Here is a 24012-nt window from a genome sequence, read left to right as displayed (position 1 = left end):
TCGTGGAATGCTTAATCGATAATAATAATAATTACAACCAACTCGTGTAGCGCGCGAATGGAGGATTAAACCATAAACAGAGTTAATTAAGCTTGAACGGAGACTTTGATAAATAACGCTTATCATAAACAGCTTCAATGGCTCTGAATGATGCGACGGGAGATTCTATTTATGTTTTATTTAAAAAAAAAAAAAAAAAAATGTTTTTTCTACACCCTTTAGTTTGACTTGAACGGTTAAGACAGCAATAATTCATCATTCCCAATAGCCAATATAAAAAATGTATCATCAGAGGAGTTGTTTGTACGTCAGTCTCAAACGCTGTTAACAGTTTGTATGACATATATATTAGTTCACCTAGTTTCTAAGTGCAATTATTTTTTGTTACTGTGAACCGTTTTCGGAATGATGTCGTGTCTGTGGACATTGGTCAATACATCACTAAGATATACCTGACATAACCATCAGATTTAAAAAAAAAAAATAATAATAATAATGTGAGAGCATACCTCCTGTAGTGTTGATAACGTACCCTCGTGCGCGCTTTTACCGCCATTAATAACAAGTTCGATTAGGTTTTATATATATATATATATAAGCTGACATTCATTTTTCAAACAGAATCTACTGCGGTTATAACAGCTGCCGAAACTGCAAACAAGAGTAGGGAAAACGCTGAGAGTGTTCCTGCGTGATAAATGGTCCTCCGAATGTATGCACTCGTTGGGGGAAAACACGGACTTTAAGTCAACCACACAAGACACTGCTTGAATGAATCGCTCGGTTGTGTGTGTACCACATAGCAACTCAATACAGGACACCATAGGTGACAAAATAAAAAAAAACTCCACATAGACGCTTGTGTGTATAAACACGCCGGTGGTAGTCAGACAGTTTTAGTATAGTGTCATAAAGATTATGTGCACAGGCATTTGATGATGAAACAACAGCTGTGATGATTTTCCGATGGCATTTCCATCGCGATCTCGACACGACGACAAAGGTGTACATATATTTTATTATAATATTCACCCTGCTCCATTGACATGTAAAACCATGCGGTCGTTACAGTGGATGGAAACGGTAGGGCGGATAAACAATACACATTTAGTACCGCAGTCGATGTGTGAGTGTGATTTGTGTGTATTTATCAACCGAAAACACATTACACTGTACATTTCTGGAACGAGAAAATCAAATTCATATTATTTTGGAATGTTTCTCGTCGAATCTGATCTGCCGTTAGTTTTTGTACAATATACCGGCTGTTACAGGTAGATCGGATTTCAACGGCATGACCCGCAAACGGTGGTTCATTGTGGACGGTCTTGCCGAAACCGTTTACCGTTTACGGCCTTTAATCCCGAACGACATCGACGGGGCGGAAACCTCATTGCCGTGTAGCCTGTCTACGGTGGGCGAGGGAGGCGAGCTCCATTAGCGACGCTAACGATTGGCACACCGTTTGCGGGCTGGTTTACGGTGCGATAAGGGCACCGGGTTGACTTGTACAAAACGTTATGCCGCTAAGTCGGATAGGAACCCCTAATACTAAACGTTTGTGTAAAGTCGGCTGCAACGTCAAGAACGCGAGGGAAAAAACAAATCAAACGGCCGAGCAGCGAGCTTTTGTGTGTTTCCTGAAAAAATCCACTACAATGGCGGCAACGGAGAGCTCAGAAGTCTGTAGGAATAATAATAATAATAATAATTATTAAAATTGCAACGACAGTAGTGTGTTTAATATTACGGTGGATACGATTAGGGTTGAGATATCTTGAAACAAGGCACGAAAATAAGAGGAATAGCAAACAAAATAACTGGGACTAGAAAAGGTCTGTACATCACAATCAATTTTTTTCGCATTACCTGTCTCGACTATGAGGAGGAGAGGAAGAGAGGGGAGAGACAGACAATAGCGAAATGCATCGTTCTGATTAATAGCGACTTCTGCAGAAATACTGTTATTACCCTTACGGTAAATTTGTACGTGGCGGCGTCTGATGAGAGGGCTTTCGAATGCAGTCGTTGAATAATAATAAGGAAATTATCTCCTCTGACACGGACGTCAAGTATTACACAAGTCTAACGCCGGAGCTGTTCCACGGTAAACGGCTTTAAGTGCATAAGTTTTGGCCGAGCGGTTGCCTTACTCGGCGTGAGGTGGTATCAAATAATCAAAACTTTCGCCCAAGTGGAACTGTCATTATAGCGCGTCTAACCCTCATTTTTCAACCTTATAATGCAGTGTAGCTGTAGTGTTATATAATATTACTAAGTGCTACACGATGAACTCGCCGAGAGAGTACAGTTGCCTCGGTATCCGAACGGTTGTTAAACCTATAAAGGACTGCCGATATGTTTTTAAAATGGCAAAAAAGAAAGTCCAATAAGTTAGCCAAAAATCAGTATTAAATCGTTGACATCGTTATGACAGATATATTACTAAAAAAACATAGTTTTATGTGTTTCTAATAATATTTTAAGTTCTAATTATCTTAACATTGATAAACTCATGACTTCAAACGACCACCGTACACTCTAAAATAAATGTATATATATATATATACATGTTTGTTACATTTGTATTGCTTAAAAATTACTCGAGTAGTCAAAGCAAGTAGGTACTCACTCAGATGATTGGTTGGCGTCGCCCTTCTGTCGTAGTTCTTCTTCAACAGGCTGTCCAGCACTTGCAGATGATTCATTTTTGCGCTGTGCCTGCAAATAGAACATAGTGTTATCAATCAACTTGTGGACAATTTGGTATTATCTCTATAAAGTCACACACACAGTTTGGTAGGCTGAATTTACCTAAAAAATTATTAAAACGCTAATTTGTTTAAATTATTTTTGTTTATATTTTATAATATCTATCTATAACAGTGTTTTGAACCGTTCTGCATAAATTGTTTCTTTTAATCTTTCAATTATTTATTTAAGTCGTTTTGTCAAAAAAATAAATTATTATATTAATTTTGTCCAGTTAAATTGTAGTAATATCGGCACCATTGTAAGACACTTAGAACCACACGACGTGTCGTGTAGGCAATTCAACAGCACACGAGTAAACATGTACAACGTTATGGTACCAGTTTGAAATATTTTACTTCATGCCAACGCTGTTATAGATAAGAATAATTATGACAGGTATAATGCAGCAGGTTTTACCGTCAAACAATGAGTAATAGTTATTAATTTAAAAAAAAACCACAGTACAGACTAAACCAAGCCCAGTATAAACCAGCACATTGAGGTGCAGTGTCCACAAATTAGCATCAAAGATTTTATTTGAAAATGATTCTATATAGTGATTTATTAAAGCTATACCAAATTACCCGACTTAAATATACGAGTACCTCTAAGTCAAAATTAAAAATAAATAAATATCGGCTCTTGTTTTTACAATTGAATACAAATTTTAATTCAAAGTTTTACTCGTTGTACTATTTTTAAAGCTAACTGAAATGTATACATTTTTTTAAATTAATCATTAGCTTAAAGATTACACAAATGTATACAGTTTTCGTTAGGTATTAATGAAATTCACAATACAAAAGAGAGATCGGCCGGTCAAAGGTATTGAGAAATAAAAATAAGCCTATCAGTCTAAGTACAATCTAAGGTGTAATACATGAGCAGTAAAATATTTTTAGTACTGTTCAAATAACAACATGTTTTCATATCACACTAAAAAAATATGTAAGCTTAAAAAGCTTAAGCTAAAAACAAACAAATCACTATACTACTGGTTACTTTAATAATAGAAAGTAATATATTTGTAAAGTTATATATTTTTATATGTAGCTTTAAACCCTCGCGGCCCCCCCACCCCCCATTTATACAATACAAAAGATGAAAAGGGTAGAGCACACGGGTAACATAGAAACAGATTGAAACTTCCAATAACTAAGCGTGTTTAATGGCTAAAGAATTTTCAAACTAATTTGGGATTGGGTGGGAACATACAGTTTGTGAAAATTGAGATCACATTATATAAAAACTCTATAAAAAAAAAAATTAAATTATCGATTAAACCCACTGAGATATTGAGTGACAGCACATGATAAAAAAAACCACCCTGTTAAGTTATACAAAAATTCGTGGGTAAAATTGTACTTTTTCGAAACGTCGGTGTTAAGTATGTCAAAATTCAATGCATGAAAGACGTATCATACTATAGTACACAAAAAACACCAACGTTTGTTAGTATGGTTTGGTTACTTAAGCTTTTGTATTCTTGCAAATGCGAGTACATTATTTGTTTTTTATTGTTTTGACAAAAAAAAGTTTAAAAAACTCAACAACAACAAGTACAGCTTTCAAACATTGCTAGTATCGAGTAAATAAAAACAGATTTATATTTTTATATGGGTCATTGAATGCGTCGCATTTGACACAGTTGTTCAAAATTTCGATTTTGGAATTTTTTAAATGATATTGATAATAATTCAAAAAACGCTTTTTGAGGTAAATTTCCAAAAAACACTTTTTGTTAAATGTAATATCATTATAAATATGTTACCTTGATGCGTAGAACTGTCATACTTTCCTACTGCCAATAACCGTCATAGGCGATACTAAAATATATTATTTCGCACAATAGTACTCCTGGTAAAATAAAGCGACTTTTGAATTTAAAAAAGCAGGTCACAGTATGCAAGAAAAATATACAAAGATTTCTCCGGTTTTCCATATTTACCTTCTCCGACCTAGATATTTTCCAAAAAATTGTTTTAATACTATGTCTTACGCAGAACGAAGCATTTGTGCAAATATCCAATGAATCGTAGTCTGAATAATATTTGTTTTTGTCATGGACACTTGTTTTGATTGCATATGACCTAGTATTCGAATTTAGGTTACTGGATATAAGAGTAACATTGTTGAACACAAAACATAGTACAGTCTTCTTTTGCAGTCACAGTGAATTTTTGAATTTTGACCAAACTATAATTTCAGTATATACTTACGTATTATTCAATTATGTCAACCAAAAATATAATCAACACGTTCTTTGCCATATTTTTAATATTATCTGTTGAGTATAGCATTATATAACTTTAACAAAAAGTTATTATTTAACATTTATTTACTTTTGATTTATTTTCCAGATATTGGTGAGCATTATAAATTGCGGCAAATATAGCTTAAAAGGCTTAATAAAAAGCGGTAGAAAGCAAAAAGTAAATATGATTTAAATTGTCTATTTCATATGTGAATAAAAAATAGTTTTTAGTCAAGAAGGGTTTTATTTGTAATAATAAATACAATATTTCATAGTTATAATTAATTAATAGTATTAATTGTAAAGATTCAAGTAATTTGTTTTATCTTGTATTAACCAGAGTGATGGTAAACAAATTGTGTAAGAATACTTAAAAATTAAAATAAATGTTTGGATTAGATTTAAATTATTGGTATCATAAGGAATAAATTCAGAAATTTATAAAAATATATATATTAAAACAATATTAGAAGTTTACTATCAGCTAAAAATTAACGTAGCTCTCTTGTTTTATTATATTTTTATAAAGAGTTAAATATATTTCTTATGATAAATTTAAATCTAATCCGAACATTTTTTTTTTATTAATATGTTTAAAAAGGTCAGGAATAACATGATTTTAAGACATCAAATCAAACTATTTATTTTAACAAATCAAGAAATATATTTTAAAATATTAACATCCATATTAGCAATAATTACAGTAACAACACCAAAAGATACCAGTTTTTCCACTTTATATATATTTATCTTACAACTTATCACAAATTTACAAAAATTGACATACTAACTTATGTCATCCAACAATAGGCATGTTTTACGTTTGTACAAAATACTAACTTGTCAATTTTTTTTTTACTTAAAAATAGAGCACGGCCGATTGCGATCAAAAATGCATTGAATATGTAAGTACGAGTTTGTTTTGAACAATAAATATGAATGTTACCTAACCGAATATATATTTGTTATATCAATACCGGTTATTGATATCTATTTGAATTAGATACAAATTTAAATGATTTTCAAATATTAACTTCCATATTAACATCTCAACCAATTTTTTCACTTTGTCCAATTTTAAAACAATATTAAGTTATTAAAAAAAATTGGCATATTACCTTGTGTGATTTAACAACAGACATTTTTTTCGATTGTATAAAATACTAACTAATAAAATATTGTTTAATTTTTATATTAGGGTGAAAACAGTGATCATCCACAAAACTCTAGCAATGATGTATGTATGGGTCTGTTGTGAACAATTATTATGTACCGAATATGTGTTAGTTAAAGTAAAACAACTAGTGAAATAAGAAAAAACTTAAATGATTTTCAAATAATAACCTTCGAACTAGCTACCATATTTTGATAATAAAATCGCACCCAAACATACCAAATTTCCCATTTTTTTAGTTAAGAATGGTTTTATTTTAAATTATAAACCCAATATTTCATAGTTAATAATATAACTTTAAATTATTATTAATTGTAAAAATTCAAGTAATTTGTTTTACCTAGTATTAAAAAGAGGGTGATGGTAAATAAATTGTATTAGTATACTTAAGAGTTAAAATAAATGTTTGGATTAGATTTAAATTATTGGTGTCGTAAGGTATAAATTTATCAACAATATATAATAAAACAATTTTACATATGAGCTGAAAATTAACGTAGGTCTCCGAAAATATTATAAATAATAATATTTATTTAATTATGGTCTGGAATATATTTTATAATATTTTTTGGGAGAACCATATATTACTGATAGTAAAATTCACAAATTATTTTATTATCCATATTTTTATAACGAGCTAAATGTATTCCTCATGATAAAATTAAATCTAATCCAAACATTTATTTTTGATAAGTATGTTTAAAAAGGACAGGAATAACATGATTTTCAGACATCAAATCAAATTATTTACTATGACAAATCAAAAAAATATGTTTTAAAATATTAACATCCATATTGGCAACCATAGTCGCTATAGAATAATTTATGGTGATTAAACCGCACCAAAACATACCAATTTGTCCATGTTGTATAATACTTCTTTTACAAATTATAACATATTAACAAAAAATGGCATATTAAAATCTGTCATCCAACAACAGGCATATTTTACGTTTGTACAAAATACTAACTAATCGATTTTTTTTTTTAATTTAAAAATAGAGTACGGCCAATTATTGCGATCAAAAATGCATTGAAAATGTATGTATGAGTTTGTTTTGAACAATTAATATGTACCGAATATGTATTAGTAATATCAATAACCGATGTCTATTTAAATTAGAAGAAAATCTTAAATAGTTTTCAATTTTCAAATACTTCCCTCTATGTAAACAGATTAGTGTGATCCAACGACAGGCATATTTTACGTTTGTATAAAATACTAACTAATTCAACTTTGTGTATTTTTTATATTAGGGTGAAGACCATGAGCCCCAACTACCCTTTGGATACATTGTATGTATGGTTTTGATTTGAACAATTATTATATACTGATATGTATTATTTATAGTAAATAACCAATGTCTATTGAAATTAGAAAAAACTTCAATTTTCATATAGTAACTTCTATATTAGAAACCACAGTTTGATAATAAAACCGCACCTAAACATACCAATTTTTCCATTAGCGTAATACTTATTTTTAACATTAGTAATTAAAAAAAAATCGTCATAACATCTTATGTCATCCAACAATAGGCATACTTTACGTTTCTATGAAACACAAACGAATTACATTTTGTTTAATTTTTATAATGGACAATGACGACAATGATAATGAAAAAGACGCAAGCTCTGATGTATGAGTTTGTTTTAAACAGTTACCTAACCGAATATGTATGAGTTTGAGTTAAATAACCAGTGTCTATCCAAATTACCAACTTGTGTGTTCCAACAACAGATATATCTTACGGTTGTATAAAATAATAACTAATCAAATTTTGTTTATTTTTTTATATTAGAGTAAAACCGACGAGACTCAAAAATCCATTGAATATGTATGTATGCTTTTGTTTTGAACAATTATTATGTATAAGTTAAAACCAATAACTTATGTCTATTTGCATTAAAAAAGACCTAAAATGATTTTCAATTTCAAAATTGGCAAAACATCTAGTGTCATCCAACAGCAGGCATATTTTACGTTTGTATAATATACTAACTAATTAAATTCTGTTTAATTTTAAATTAGGTTGATAAGGGTGTAATTCATCAACATAACTCTAGCAATAATGTATGTATGGGTTTGTTATGAACAATTATTATGTACCGAATTTGTATTAGTTAGAGTAAAATAACCATTGTCTATTCGAATTAGAAAAACTCAAACAGCTATTAAATTCCAATTATTAACTTTCATATTTTCCACTATATTTTGATAATGAAACAGCACCCAAACATACCTAATTTTCCACTTTTTAAAACTTTTTAGTAAAAACTTTGCATATCAACTTGTGTCATCAAACAACAAGCATATTTTAAGGTTGCATAAAATAATAACTAATCAAATTTTGTTTAATTTTAAATTAGGTTGATAAGGGTGTAATTCATCAACATAACTCTAGCAATGATGTATGTATGGGTTTGTGGTGAACAATTATTCTGTATAAGCAACTATATTTTAATAATAAAATCTCATCAAAACATACAAATTTTTTCATTTTTCGTCATACTTATTATAAAACTTAACAGTAATTAACATAAATTGGCATATGAACTGGCATATTGGCATATTTTACTGATGTATAAAATACTAACTAATCAAATTTTGTTTATTTTTTATATTAGGATGAAACCTATGAGACTCAAAATTCCATTGCATATGTATGTATGCTTTGGTTTTGAACAAGTATTATGTACCGATTATGTATTAGTTAAAACCAATAACCTATGTCTATTTAAATTAAAAAAAACCTTAAATAATTTTCAATTTTCAAATATTAACTTTCATATTATCATACCAACCAAATTTTCCATTTTGTGGAATACTTATGTTGAATCTTGTCCGTGATTAACAAAAGTCGGCATAACACATTCTAATCAACTAATTAAAATCTGTTTAATTTTAAACTAGGTTGATAGGAGTTATCCACAAAACCCTAGCAATGATGTATGTATGGGTTTGTTATGAACAATTATTATGTACCGAATTTGTATTAGTTAGAGTAAAATAACTAGTGTCGTTTGAACAAGAAAAAACTCAAACGGTTTTTAAATTCCAATTATTAACTTTCATATTTTCCACTATATTTTAATAATGAAACAGCACCCAAACATACCTAATTTTCCACTTAATAAAACTTTTTAGTAAAAACTTTGCATATCAACTTGTGTCATCAAACAACAAGCATATTTTAAGGTTGCATAAAATAATAACTAATCAAATTTTGTTAAATTTTTATATTAGGTTGAAGCCAGTGTTAATCAACAACACGCTAGCAATTATGTATGTATGGGTTTGTGGTAAACAATTATTGTGTACCGAATTTGTATTAGTTAAAGTAAAATAACTAGTGTCGATCGAACAAGAAATAACTCAAACGGTTTTTAAATTCCAATTATTAACTTTCATATTTTCCACTATATTTTGATAATGAAACAGCACTCAAACATACCTATTTTTCCACTTTATAAGACTTTTTAGTAAAAAATTTGCATAACATCTTGTGTTATCCAACAACAAGCATATTTTACGGTTGTATAAAATAATAACTAATCAAATTTTGTTAAATTTTTATATTAGGTTGAAGCCAGTGTTAATCAACAACACGCTAGCAATTATGTAAGTGTGGGTTTATCATTAAACATTTATTATGTACCGAATATTGGTATTTATTCGAATTAAAAAAATCTCAAAAGTCAGCGTTACAGTTATGCCAAAAGTCCGTGTCATTCAGCTTATTTTCATCTTAAATTGCCACCGTTATGATGCAAATATTTTGGCTAAAATACAATTTAAACTTATACAAGATTTTATTTCCCAATTTAAAACCCGTTCAAATTTAATAAAATATGATCTCCTTTTCACTTAGGTAATGATAGTTTCTACAATTATAGTTTTTAAGTGCCACGGAAATTTTTGTGCAACAGTAGTTTCTTTAAGCATTCACAAATTGTAAAATGTTTTATTTATTTAGGATATTTTTACACCTTATCGTTATGTGAATATGGGTGAACCACACGTGTATGAGAAGCCTACAGGAAGTCAATTTGACCCACCACCCGGTACCCGGCGTTCATACCTTCGTTAATAGTAAAACAATAAATATTTATTTTATTATATCAAATAAACAACACTGTTAAAATGTTGTCATTAAATAACAATATTTTGTTTTAAATACTTTTACCAATTTAATTTTAATAAATTATTAAAATACACATAGAAATCAATGTTTTTTTTAATATAATTGTACAAAAAAAAACAGTGGTTCTTTTAAACTGTTGCCGCAAGAGTACCGACAATAATATATGATTTCTGCTCCAAATCCTGTTTATGTAAATAGACGATATAGATCATTTAAGCGTGCGTAGGTGTCTAAACCAAAAAACCTGATTTTGGTTATTAAAAATCCAAATTAAATCATTACGGTTTTGAACTTCAGTATTAATCCATAGGTCAGCATAATTCCATTATACACTATACAAAATATCTGTAGTGTGGCTAAAAATACGTATATAATGGTGGTACGTTAAAGATGATCTTTTCTTTTTATGTCATAATTACTTTTAATTTATGATGTCTGTTTTCATAAATTTGAATGTGTTGAAAGTATTAGATAATCGATTTCGACAATATCAATTTTTTTTAGGCTAATTTGTGCATAGGACAAGTGAGCATTTTGAACGCAGGCAATTTTTTCTATACCATTTTTGTTTTTTAAATTAGATTTTTATGGTAAAGACACATTCGCTGCGCTGTGACAAAGTTTAATTTGACTGTTCCTAAGGTTCAATTTTGTAAACACACTTAGTACATGCGACACAGCGTCTTGTGTAGGCAATTCAACAACACACGAGTAAACATGTATAACGTTATAGTACCGCTTGGAAAATATTATACCTCATGCCAACGCTGTTATGGATAACAAATAATAACATTATAAAAATGGTATAATGTAGCAGGTTTTGCCATCAAATGATGAGTAATAGTTATTAATTTTGAAAAAAACCGTACAGTTCAAACCAAGCACAGTGTAAACCAGCACAGTAAGAGTGTATTAGAGCGAGGTGCAGTGTCCACAAATTAGCATCAAAGTGTTTGTTTAAAAGTGATTTTATCCAAAAGAGCCAGTAAATTCTAATTAACAATGAATTTTTTGTAATCTTTATACTGGAATCATAAAAATACTTTTAATTTAAAAATTAAAAATAAATAAATATCGGCTCTTGTTTTTATAATTTAATACAAATTTTAATTCAAAGTTTTACTCGTTGTACTATTTTAAAAGCTAACTGAAATGTATACATTTATTATATATTAATCGTAAGCTTAAAAATTATAAAAAATGTAAAAAGTTTCCGTTAGGTATTAATGAAATTCACAATACAAAAGAGAGATCGGCCGGTCAAAAGTATTGAGAAATAAAAATAAGCCTATCAGTATAAGTACAATCTAAGGTGTAATACATGAGCAGTAAAATATTTTTAGTATTGTTCAAATAACAACATGTTTTCATACCACACTAAACAAATATGTAGGTTACAACGAACTGTTTATACCGTCGCCTCATAAGACCTAACATAACTTCCACATGTTCTTCCACAGTGTCCATAACTATAAAGTTATTGTGAAAATTGAAAGTGATGTAATTATCAAAGGATTTTTTTTTGTAAAATTGTAGAAAAACTTAAGCTGTAAACAAACAAATCACTATATTGCTGGTTATTTTAATAATAGAAAGTAACACATTTTATAGTTACATATTTGTAAATGTAACTTTAAAACCTCGCCCCCCCCCCACCCCACATCTATACAGTATAAAAAATGAAAAGGGTAAAACACACGGGTAACATAGAAACAGATTGCAGCTCATGCTGAAACTTGCAATAACTAAGCGTGTTTAATGGCTAAAGAATGTTCAAACTAATTTGGGATTGGGTGGGAACATACAGCTTGTGAAAATTGAGATCACATTATATCAAAACGCTATGAAAAAAAACATTTAATTATCGATTAAACCCAGTCAGATTTTGAGTGGCACATGATAAAATAATCACTCTGTCTAGTTATACAAAAATTCGGGTGTACCATTGTATTTTTTCGAAACGTCGGTGTTAAGTATGACAAAGTTCAATGCATAAAAAACATATCATACTATAGTATACAAAAAACACTAACGTTTTTTAGTATGGTTTGGTTACTTAAGCGTTTGTATTCTTGCAAATGCGAGTACATTATTTGATTTTTATAGTTTCGACAAAAAAAAATTAAAAAAACTCAACAAGTACGGCTTTTAAAAATTGCTAGCATCGAGTAAACAAAAACAAAATTATATTGTTATGTGGGTCGTTGAATTTGTCACATTTGACATAGTTGTTCATAATTTCGATTTTGGAATTTTGTAAATGACATTGATAATTAAGCAGAAAACGCTTTTTGGGGTAAATTCCCAAACAAAAAAAAAAAAACACTTTTTGTTGAATGTAATATCATTAAATATATTACCTTGGTGGGTAACAATGACAATTAATTATTAGGAAAACAAACGGTCAACTCTTATCGAATCCACTCAGCATATTCGAATACAGTTTCAAACATATTTTTGCCATTTTATTTCGAACACTTCCATTATTGACAATAGTCCTACAGACTCCTTTCGAAGAGTTTATTTTAAAGTGTTTTCAGTGCTTTCAGTTGTAAAAATTCCTGTAGGCAGAGACATGTGACCTGCCTCCCAAAAATGCCAACGCCAATCAAATAATTTAGCGCCATGACAAATTTAAGTATCAAATAAATGAAGAAATCAAGTCACGGATTTGTATAATTATCTGGTAGGTACAAAGAGAAAGAAGAAATGAAGACATTTTGTGTAAAGCGATAATTTTTTATCTAGAGAAATAAAGAAAGCACTACTACTGGCTGGCTTGACTAACATTTTTTTCTTATATTTTCCAGAATATGTTTGAAATTTAATTAGTAACATATTCATTACATTAACGTTTTCATTCAATAATTACTGAATAGTTCTGACTGGTAATATTGCTGATAATAGACGATTATAGACGGATTATTGGTTTTAAATAATTACCTTTTTTAATACCATGTCTTACGCAGAATGCAGCATTTGTGCAAAAACACAATGAATCGTCGATTGAATAACATTTGTTTTTGCCATGGAAACTTGTTTTGATTGCATATGTATTCCCCGTGTGTATTCATATGTGATCACCTAGTATTCGAATTTGGGCAGCTGGATGTAAAAGTAACCGTGTTGAACACAAAACAGTACAGTCTTCTTTTGCAGTCACAGTGAATTTTTGAATTTTGACTAACTCATAATTTCAGTTTAATCGTATTATTCAATTATGTCAACCAAAAATATATTCAACACACTCTTTGCGATATTTTTAATATCTTCCGTTGAGTATACAATTTTGTAACTTAAAAAAAAAAAGGTTATTACTTAACTTTGATTTGTTTTCCAGGTATTGTTAAGCAGTGTAAATTGCGGGAAATTTAACCTAAAAAGCATAATAGGCTTATTAAAAGGCGGTGGAAAGCAAAAAGTAAATATGATTAAAATTTACTACATCATCTGTGAATAAAAAATATTTTTTACTTAAGAAGGGTTTTATTTTTAATTATAAACACAAACTTTCATGGTTAATTATGGAACTTTTAGTTAGTATTAATTGTAAAGATTCAAGTAATTTGTTTTATCTAGTATTAATAAGAGGGTGATGGTAAATAAATTGTATTAGTATACTTAGGAGTTAAAATAAATATTTGGATTAGACTTAAATTATTGGCGTCGTAAAAAATAAATTTAACTATTTATAACAATATATAATAAAACAATTTTAGAACTTTACATATGAGCTGAAAATTAACGTAGCTCTCCGAAAATATTATTAATATTAATATTTATTTAATTATACTGTGAAATATACTCCCACAAACATATTATGTATATATTATTATTTTTTTATAATATTTTGTGTCATCCAACAACAGGCATACTTTACGTTTGTATAAAATAATTATTAATCAAATTTTGTTAAATTTTTTATATTAGGTTAAAGCCAGTGATCAGCCACAAAACTCTAGCAACGATGTATGTATGGGTTTGTTGTGAACAATTACTATGTACCGAATTTTTATTAGTTAGAGTAAAATAACTAGTGTCGTTCGAACAGGAAAAAACTCAAACGTTTTTTAATTTTCAATTATTAACTTTAAATTTTCCATTTTATTTTGATGTCGAAACAACACACAAACATACCTTTTTTTCCACTTTATAAAACTCTTTAGTAAAAAATTTGCATAACATCTTGTGTCATCAAACAACAAGCATATATTACGTTTGTAAAATATATTAACTAATCAAATTTCGTTTAATTGTTTTATTAGGTTAAAGCCAGTGATAAACAACTACAGGTTAGCAAATATGAAAGTATGGGTTTATCATGAACATTTATTATGTACCGAATATTGGAGTTTATTCGAATTAAAAAAAACTCAAAAGACTGCGTTACAGTTATGCCAAAAGTCTCGTGAAATTGCGCTTATTTTCATCTTAAATTGAAAACGTTATGTTGCAAATATCTTGGCTAAAATACAATTTAAACTTATACATCATATTTTTTTTCTAAATTACAACCCGTAAAAATTAAAACAATTATTATCTCCTTTTCACTTAATAATAATAATTTCTCCAATTATAATATTTCAAGTTTCGCGGAACTTTTTGTACAACAGTGGTTTCTTTATGGATTTAAAAATTGAAAATATTTTATTTGTTTAGGATGTTTTTTCACCTTTTAGCTATGTGAATATGGGTGAACCACACGTGTATGAGAAGCCTACAGGAAGTCAATTTGGCCCACCACCCGGTAGCGTGCACACATACCTTCGTTAATAATAAAACAATAAATATTTATTTTATTGTAATAAATAAACAACACTGTTTAAATATTGTTATTAAATGGCCATATTTTATTTTAAATAATTTACCATTTTTGTTTAATAAATTATTGAAATACACATAGAAAAAAATATTTTTATTAACATAATTGTAAAAAAAAAAAACAGTGATTCTTTTAAACTGATTCCACAAGAGTATCAACAATAATGAATGATTTCTGCTCCAAATCCTGTTTAGGTAAATAGACCTATATAGAATGCATTTAAGCGTGCGTAGATGGCGAAATCATAAAACTTGGTTTTGGTTATTAAAAATCCAAATTAAATCATTACAGTTTTGAACTTCTGTGTCAATAATCCTTAGGTTAGCATAATTCCATTATAATTCATATAGATAAGTAACACCTGTACAGAATATCTGTAGTGTGGCTGAAAATACGTATATAACGGTGGCAAGTAAAAAAAAATATTTTCTTTTTATATCATCTGTACTTTTGATTTTGAATGTGTTGAAAATATTAGGTAATTGATTTCGACAATGTCAATTTATTTTTTAGTTAATTTGTACATGTGTCAAGGTATCATTTTTACGCATACAATTTTTATATACCATTTTGGTTTTTTACATAATATTTTGATGGTAAAAAAACATTCACCACGCTGTGACAGAATTTAATTTGGCTGTTGCAAAGGCTAATTTCGTAAAAATATCAAAATTTTTTGGTATTTTTACTGGGTTTTGTTAAAACCCTATTTTTATTTATAAATAAAGTTTTTTTTGTTTAAATACATTCAATTTGAAAAATGTTCAATATTAAATTCACTTTTTTTTAATAAAAAACAAAATCCGTTTCCAAACAGAAACTAGTAAAGCAGCTCAAGAACTTTATCTTACATTATTAAAATCGGACCATCTTATGTAGTGAAAATGTAAGGGTTTGTTTTTTCTAGTACGTTGAAAAACAGACAACTCATATTACCTCTAATCAAACCCGTTTTAAAAAAATATTTAAATATACCCATTATAAATATTTAAAAAAAAAAATATTTGTTATTATGTTAATTTAGTCCTGTTCAATTGTATTAATATTTGGACCATTGTGCGACACTTAGTACATGGGACACGGCGTCTCGTGTAGGCAATTCAACAACACACGAGTAAACATGTATAACGTTATAGTATCGCTTGGAAAATATTATACCTCATGCCAACGCCGTTATGGATAACAAATAATAACATTATAAAAATGGTATAATGTAGCAGGTTTTGCCATCAAATTATGAGTAATAGTTATTAATTTTGAAAAAAAACCGTACAGTTCAAACCAAGCACAGTGTAAACCAGCACAGTAAGAGTGTATTAGAGCGAGGTGCAGTGTCCACAAATTAGCATCAAAGTGTTTGTTTGAAAGTGATTTTATCCAAAAGAGCCAGTAAATTCTAATTGACAAGGCATTTTTTTGTAGACTTTATACTGGAATCATAAAAACACTTTTAATTTTAATTCTAGCTAGTCATGTGGTTTAATAATTTTTTTTAAATTTTACTTTGGTATTGATATTTATTAAACATGATAAAAACAAACCTTTGCCGATACCTAACCTAATCTATTGCACTTACTTAATAAATATAATTTTGAATCCCTATTTGTGTATCCCGGTACAAATTATAGGTACATTAGGCTCCAACAACTCCAAACAGACTAATATTATAATTGATGTGACTAATGTGCTTATTTTACTAAAAGTGGTCGATTTATGTCAACTACCAATAATTGTGTGTAGTTTGATTTTCAGACAATCAGTTCTACGCAAAGCTTTTATTTTAAATTTATTACAAATTTTAATTCAAAGTTTTACTCGTTGTACTGTTTTTAAAGCTAACTGAAATGTATACACTTTTTTTTTAATTAATCATTTTATTAAGTATTAGTAAAACACAATACAAAAGAGAGATTTCCCGGTCATAGGTATTGAAAAATAAAATAAGCCTCTCAGTCCAAGTTAAATCTAAGCTCTAATATATAAGCAGAAGAATATGTTTAAAATTGTTCAAATCACAACATGTTTTCATACTACAGTAAAAAAATATATAGGTTACAACGAACTGTCTATACCGTCGTCTCAAAAGGCCTAACTTAACTTCCACAATATTGTCTTAATACATTTTTTTTTTTTGGAGGTCAAACTCAGTTAATCTATCAGAATATTATACAATTATTCATTTCAATCAATATTTCTTGTAGTTATAAGAAATAATGTACATTTTTGTAACGTTTTTGATCCCTGGCTAAAAAATATCTAAAATCTGTTATCAACCAAAATTCAAAATTACAGTCCTTATGAATGAATTGGTTGCTGTGAATTTATATGACACAAGTGTATTGTGTATATAAATTTGTACTTTTTAGAAACGTCGGTGTAAAGTATGTCAACGTCAATGCATAAAAAACATAACATATAGTACATTAAAAACTGTACCGTTTGTTATTATGGTTTGATTACTTAACCTTTTGTATTATTGCAAATGCGAGTACATTATTTGTTTTTGTATTGTTTTTTTCGTTATGGCTGAAAAAAAGTACAAAAAGTATGACTTTCAAAAATTGCTAGTATCGAGTAAATAAAAACCGATTTATATTGTTATGTAAGTTGTTGATTTTGTTGCATTTGACCTAGTTGTTGACAATTTCGATTTTAGACTTTTTTTTAAATGATATTGATAATTCAGAAAACGCTTTTAGGGGTAAATTACCAAAAGAAAAAAAACACTTTTAATGTGTGTTGAATGTAATTTCAATAAATATGTTACCTTGACGGGTAACAATTGCAACGAACTATTAGTAAACACAAACATTCAACTCTAATTGCATCCACTCAGAATATTCAAGAAGAAATCAAGTCATGGATGACATTTGTATGATTATCTGATACAATGAGAACGTAGAAATGTAGTCATTTCGTATATAGCAATAATTTATTTAGAAAAAAAAAGAAAGCACTATCACGGCTGACTTGGCCAACAATAGCATTATATTTGTTACATATAATATAATATTTTACTACTAATCTGATTGTAAATAATAGTGAGCTTAAAACCTCATTGTACCTATATTAGGCGAGTAATTTCTATTTTTCTTTTTACTATAAGTAAAGTACCTTCCACGAAAAACATGTAAAAATGAAATCCAGATAGATCGACTTTTAGTGATCCATTAAATTTCTGGGAAAATAACATCAAGATATTTTGGTAAATGATTTTTACAGTGTTACAACATTTCCGACATTTGTAACATTTTTATTTCGTTAACTTTTTCAATCAATAATAACTTTACTTTCTATCAGATAATAGTTTTGACTGGTAATGTTGCTTATAATAGGCAATTATATGCGGATTTATGGTTTTAAATAATTACGTTTAAAAATGATTAGACTTTAAAAGTTAGGACAAGAGGCGAAGTACGGTTGACATACTTCTATATAACGCCACTATATAAGTACCACAGTCTTAGAAACACTGTGTTTGTTTTTTTGTATAGACATTGATGTTGTTGTTTTCGAGCTATATTTTTTAAACTGTCATACTTTCCTACTGCCAATAACCGTCATAGGCGATACTAAAATATATTATTTCGCACAATAGTACTCCTGGTAAAATAAAGCGACTTTTGAATTTAAAAAAGCAGGTCACAGTATGCAAGAAAAATATACAAAGATTTCTCCGGTTTTCCATATTTACCTTCTCCGACCTAGATATTTTCCAAAAAATTGTTTTAATACTATGTCTTACGCAGAACGAAGCATTTGTGCAAATATCCAATGAATCGTAGTCTGAATAATATTTGTTTTTGTCATGGACACTTGTTTTGATTGCATATGACCTAGTATTCGAATTTAGGTTACCTACTGGATATAAAAGTAACCGGCGTTGAACACAAAACATAGTACAGTCTTCTTTTGCAGTCACAGTGAATTTTTGAATTTTGACCAACTTATAATTTCAGGATATACCTACGTGTTATTCAATTATGTCAACCAAAAATATAATCAACACGTTCTTTGCCATATTTTTAATATTATCTGTTGAGTGTAGCATTATATAACTTTATCAAAATGTTTTTAATTAACATTTATTTACTTTTGATTTATTTTCCAGGTATTGGTGAGCATTATAAATTGCGGAAGATATACCCTAAAAGGCTAAATAAAAAGCGGTAGAAAGCAAAAAGTAAATATGATTTAAATTGTCTATTTCATATGTGAATAAAAAATAGTTTTTAGTCAAGAAGGGTTTTATTTGTAATAATTAATACAATATTTCATAGTTATAATTAATTAATAGTATTAATTGTAAAGATTCAAGTAATTTGTTTTGTCTTGTATTAATCAGAGTGATGGTAAACAAATTGTGTTTTTATTTAAGAGGTCCTCTTAAATAAAAAATATTTTTTATTCACAGATAAGTAGTAAATTTTAATCATATTTACTTTTTTTTTCCACCGCAATTCATACTGCTCAACAATACCTGAAAAACAAATCAAAATTAAATAAATGTTAATTAAAAACATTTTGTTAAAGTTATATAATGCTACACTCAACAGATAATATTAAAAATATGGCAAAGAACGTGTTGATTATATTTTTGGTTGACATAATTGAATAATACGTAAGTATATCCTGAAATTATAAGTTGGTCAAAATTCAAAAATTCACTGTGACTGCAAAAGAAGACTGTACTATGTTTTGTGTTCAACGCCGGTTACTTTTATATCCAGTTTTTATTTTTAATTACAAACACAAACTTTCATGATTAAAGATGGAACTCTAAGTTAGTATTAATTGTAAAGATTCAAGTAATTTGTTTTACTCGTATATAGTGTTAATAAGAGAGTAATGGTAAATAAATTGTATTAGTACACTTAAGTGTTAAAATAAATGTTTGGATTAAATTTAAATGATTGGTATCGTAAGGACAAATTTTGCTATTTATAATAATATATAATAAAACAATTTTACATATGAGCTGAAAATTAACGTAGCTCTCCGAAAATATGATAAATAATAATATTTATTTAATTATAATCTGTAATATATTTTATAATATTTTCGGAGAACAATATTTTATTGATAGTAAAATTCACAAATTGTTTTATTTTATAAGGAGTTAAATGTATTCCTCATGATAAATTTAAATCTAATCCAAACATTTATTTATGATAAGTATGTTTAAAAAGAACAGGAATAACATGACTTTCAGACATCAAATCAAATTATTTACTATGACAAGTCGAAAAATATATTTTAAAATATTATCATCCATATTGGCAACTATAGTCGCTATAGAATAATTTTTGATAATAAAACCGCACCAAACGTACCAATTTTTTCACTTAGTGTAATACTTATTTTAACATTAGTAATTTAAAGAAATCGGCAAAGCATACAGCAGTAGGCATATTTTACGTTTCTATAAAATACAATCTAATTAAATTTTGATTAATTTTTATTTCAGGGCAAAGTTGTCCAGTTTGCCAGTAGTAATGAAAAAGACGCTACCGCTGATGTATGTATGAGTTTGTTTTGAACAATTATTATGTACCAAATATATATATTTGTTTGATTTAAATAACCAATGTCTATTCAAATTACGAAAATCTCAAATGATTTTCAATTTTCAAATAATAATTTCCTTATTAGCAACTATATATATATATATTTATTAAAAATATATATATATTTTGATATTAAAATCGCACCCAAACTTATCAATTTTCCCATTTTTTGTAATACTTATTATAAAAAGTAACATTAATTAACTTAAATTGGCATATCAACTAGTGTGATTCAACAACAGATATATTTTACGGTTGTAAAAAAAATAACTAATCAAAATTTTCTTTATTTTTTATATCAGAGTAAAACCGACGAGACTCAAAAATCCATTGCATCTGTATGTATGCTTTTGTTTTGAACAATTATTATGTATTAGTTAAAACCAATAACCTATGTCTATTTGCATTAAAAAAGACCTTAAATGATTTTCAATTTCAAAATTGGCAAAATATCTTGTGTCATCCAACAACAGGCATATTTTACGTTTGTATAATATACTGACTAATTAAATTCTGTTTAATTTTTAATTAGGTTGATAAAGGTGTAATTTGTGAAGAACCTTCTAGCAATAATGTATGTATGGCTTTGTTGTGAACAATTATTGTGTACCGAATATGTATTAGTTAAGGTAATATAACTAGTGTCGTTCAAACAAGAATAAACTCAAACGGATTTTAAATTCCAATTATTAACTTTCATATTTTCCACTATATTTTGATAATGAAACAGCACTCAAACATACCTATTTTTCCACTTTATACGATTTTTTAGTAAAAAATTTGCATAACATCTTGTGTCATCCAACAACAAGCATATATTACGTTTGTAAAATATATTAACTAATCAAATTTTGTTAAATTTTTATATTAGGTTGAAGCCAGTGATAATCAACAACACGCTAGCAATTATGTAAGTGTGGGTTTATCATTAAACATTTATTATGTACCGAATATTGGTGTTTATTCGAATTAAAAAAATCTCAAAAGTCAGCGTTACAGTTATGCCAAAAGTCCGTGTCATTCAGCTTATTTTCATCTTAAATTGCCACCGTTATGATGCAAAATTTTGGCTAAAATACAATTTAAACTTATACAAGATTTTTTTTTCTAAATAAAACCCATTCAAATTTAATAAGATATGATCTCCTTTTCACTTAGGTAATGATAGTTTCTACAATTATAGTTTTTCAAGTGCCACGGAACTTTTTGTGCAACAGTAGTTTCTTTAAGCATTCACAAATTGTAAAATGTTTTATTTATTTAGGATGTTTTTTCACCTTTTGGCTATGTGAATATGGGTGAACCACACGTGTATGAGAAGCCTACAGGAAGTCAATTTGGCCCACTACCCGATAGCGTGCGTTCATACCTTCGTTAATAATAAAACAATAAATATTTATTTTATTATATCAAATAAACAACACTGTTAAAATGTTGTCATTAAATAACAATATTTTGTTTTAAATTGTTTTACCATTTTAATTTCAATAAATTATTAAAATACACATAGAAATCAATGTTTTTTTTAATATAATTGTAAAAAAAAAACAGTGGTTCTTTTTAACTGTTGCCGCAAGAGTACCGACAATAATATATGATTTCTGCTCCAAATCCTGTTTAGGTAAAATAGACCTATATAGAATATTTAAGCATGCGTAGGTGTCGAAACCAACTAACCTGGTTTTGGTTATTAAAAATTCAAATTTTAACGGAGAAATAGTTTAATAAATATAATTGGTTTGACTAATAATATACATTTTATATTATATTATTTATTAATTCGTGGTTTTCTGGTATGTTAGAAAATAAAAATATATTTAAAGCTAAAATAATTACATTATAATTCATTTAGGTTAGGGGACCTATGAATACACTATACAGAATAGCTGTAGTGTGGCTAAAGAAAATATAATGGTGGCACGTTAAAGAAGGCCTTTTCTTTTTATATCATCATTACTTTTAATTTATGATGTTAACAACCGATTTTTATTTATAAATTCAGTTTTTTGTGTTTAAATAAATTAAATTTGAAAAATGTTCAATAATTATATCGTTTGTTTTTTAAATAAAAAAAGCAAAAAATACAAAATTCATTTACAACATTATAATGAAAGTTTGTAAATAAATATGAATAGAAATATTACTGTAAATTTTGTTTTGGGTACTTGTGCCCGTTAAGTAAAATAAATAAATAAAAAATAATTAAAATCGGACCATCTTAAGTAGTGAAAATGTTGTAAGGTTTTTTTTTTCTAAAGTGTTAAAAAACAGACAGCTGTTTTATTTGCCCTTAAGCAAACCCGTGTTAATAAATTTAAAAACTATTTAAATTTAAAAAAAAAATCCAAGTACAGTGTGAGCCTTGTCCAAACCTTGCGAAGTCTGAATCGAGCACAGTATTTAAACCAAGCGCAGTAAAACTCAGTACAGGAGAACTTAACAAAATTGGTTCGCATCAATTATAAAGATGTTATAGGTAAATTTCGGTTTGAGAGCATGTTTGGATAGAAGCATGCCTAATCAATTAACTCTCTTAAGTAGAAAAAATCAAAATATCAAATAAGACATTTTTTTAAAATAAAATCATCATACTATGCCAAAGCAAGTTTTGAAACGCTAGAATACTATATAATTTTTTTTTTTTTTAATAAATCAATGTAAACATAATATATATCACTGGACTTTTTAACAGCTGTGCAAAGTGTAGCTAGATAAATTAACGTTGGATTTGTCATCGACCCGCTAATGTAATTTAGTATTTCAACTACGTTTTCTCTCCGTCGCTCGTGCTTAAGTGTACGGCTTTATTCCAAAGGGTTCTTCCGGTTAACAAATAGACACAAATGCATGCTAGTGACAAATTACATGTACTATCTTATGCGAATGTACGTGTACTATATTTATTTAGTGCGCTCGTCAGCCGAGTACAAGTTTTATTACAAGCTGTACCGCAGTATTTTTTATGTGCACAAAGGAATAATGTTCTGTATGTAGTGTACATGTGGCCAATGAAATAAATCCGGCTGTACGGTAGTGCTAAGATTGGCCGAATACTTTCTTATAGTTAAAATCAAAATATAATATATATATATATATAAAACCATTTTCGAGACCTCGAGACATTTCTTTTGGACTTCATACCGGTAGTCAATGACTCGTTGTCAACGAATTTGTTTTGTTTTTTTCTTAACTTGACAAATTGTAGTAATTTTTTTTTTTGGAATTTCTATCGAATCTCTAACGTTAAGCTCCTCACACAAACCTTAGAGTTATTTATATTTTTCAGTGATTTCACT

General features: G+C 28.2%; 1 protein-coding gene and 1 long non-coding RNA gene across 2 annotated transcripts in view; one reads left to right on the top strand and one right to left on the bottom strand.

The window, feature by feature from the left end:
* Positions 1-24012, bottom strand: part of LOC126832794 (glycine receptor subunit alpha-3-like) — a 127250-nt gene that overhangs the window by 79107 nt on the left and 24131 nt on the right. Inside the window, exon 2 of the mRNA XM_050563747.1 lies at positions 2633-2721. Within this exon, the coding sequence (XP_050419704.1) occupies positions 2633-2721 (89 nt within the window). The remainder of the gene's footprint in view (positions 1-2632; positions 2722-24012) is intronic.
* Positions 19809-21056, top strand: LOC126832796 (uncharacterized). Its single transcript, XR_007684805.1, has 3 exons — positions 19809-19932; positions 20617-20671; positions 21019-21056. It is a non-coding gene; the product is annotated as an uncharacterized LOC126832796 (long non-coding RNA).

Source organism: Adelges cooleyi, unplaced genomic scaffold (assembly GCF_023614345.1).
Source record: "Adelges cooleyi isolate 19-005CV unplaced genomic scaffold, UGA_ACOO_1.1 ACOO_flye_CR_arks_rails_tigmint_CR_PRNA_167, whole genome shotgun sequence".
NCBI lineage: Eukaryota > Metazoa > Arthropoda > Insecta > Hemiptera > Adelgidae > Adelges > Adelges cooleyi.
The sequence above is the reverse complement of the archived record's forward strand: the minus strand, read 5'-3'. Positions and strand labels throughout refer to the sequence as shown.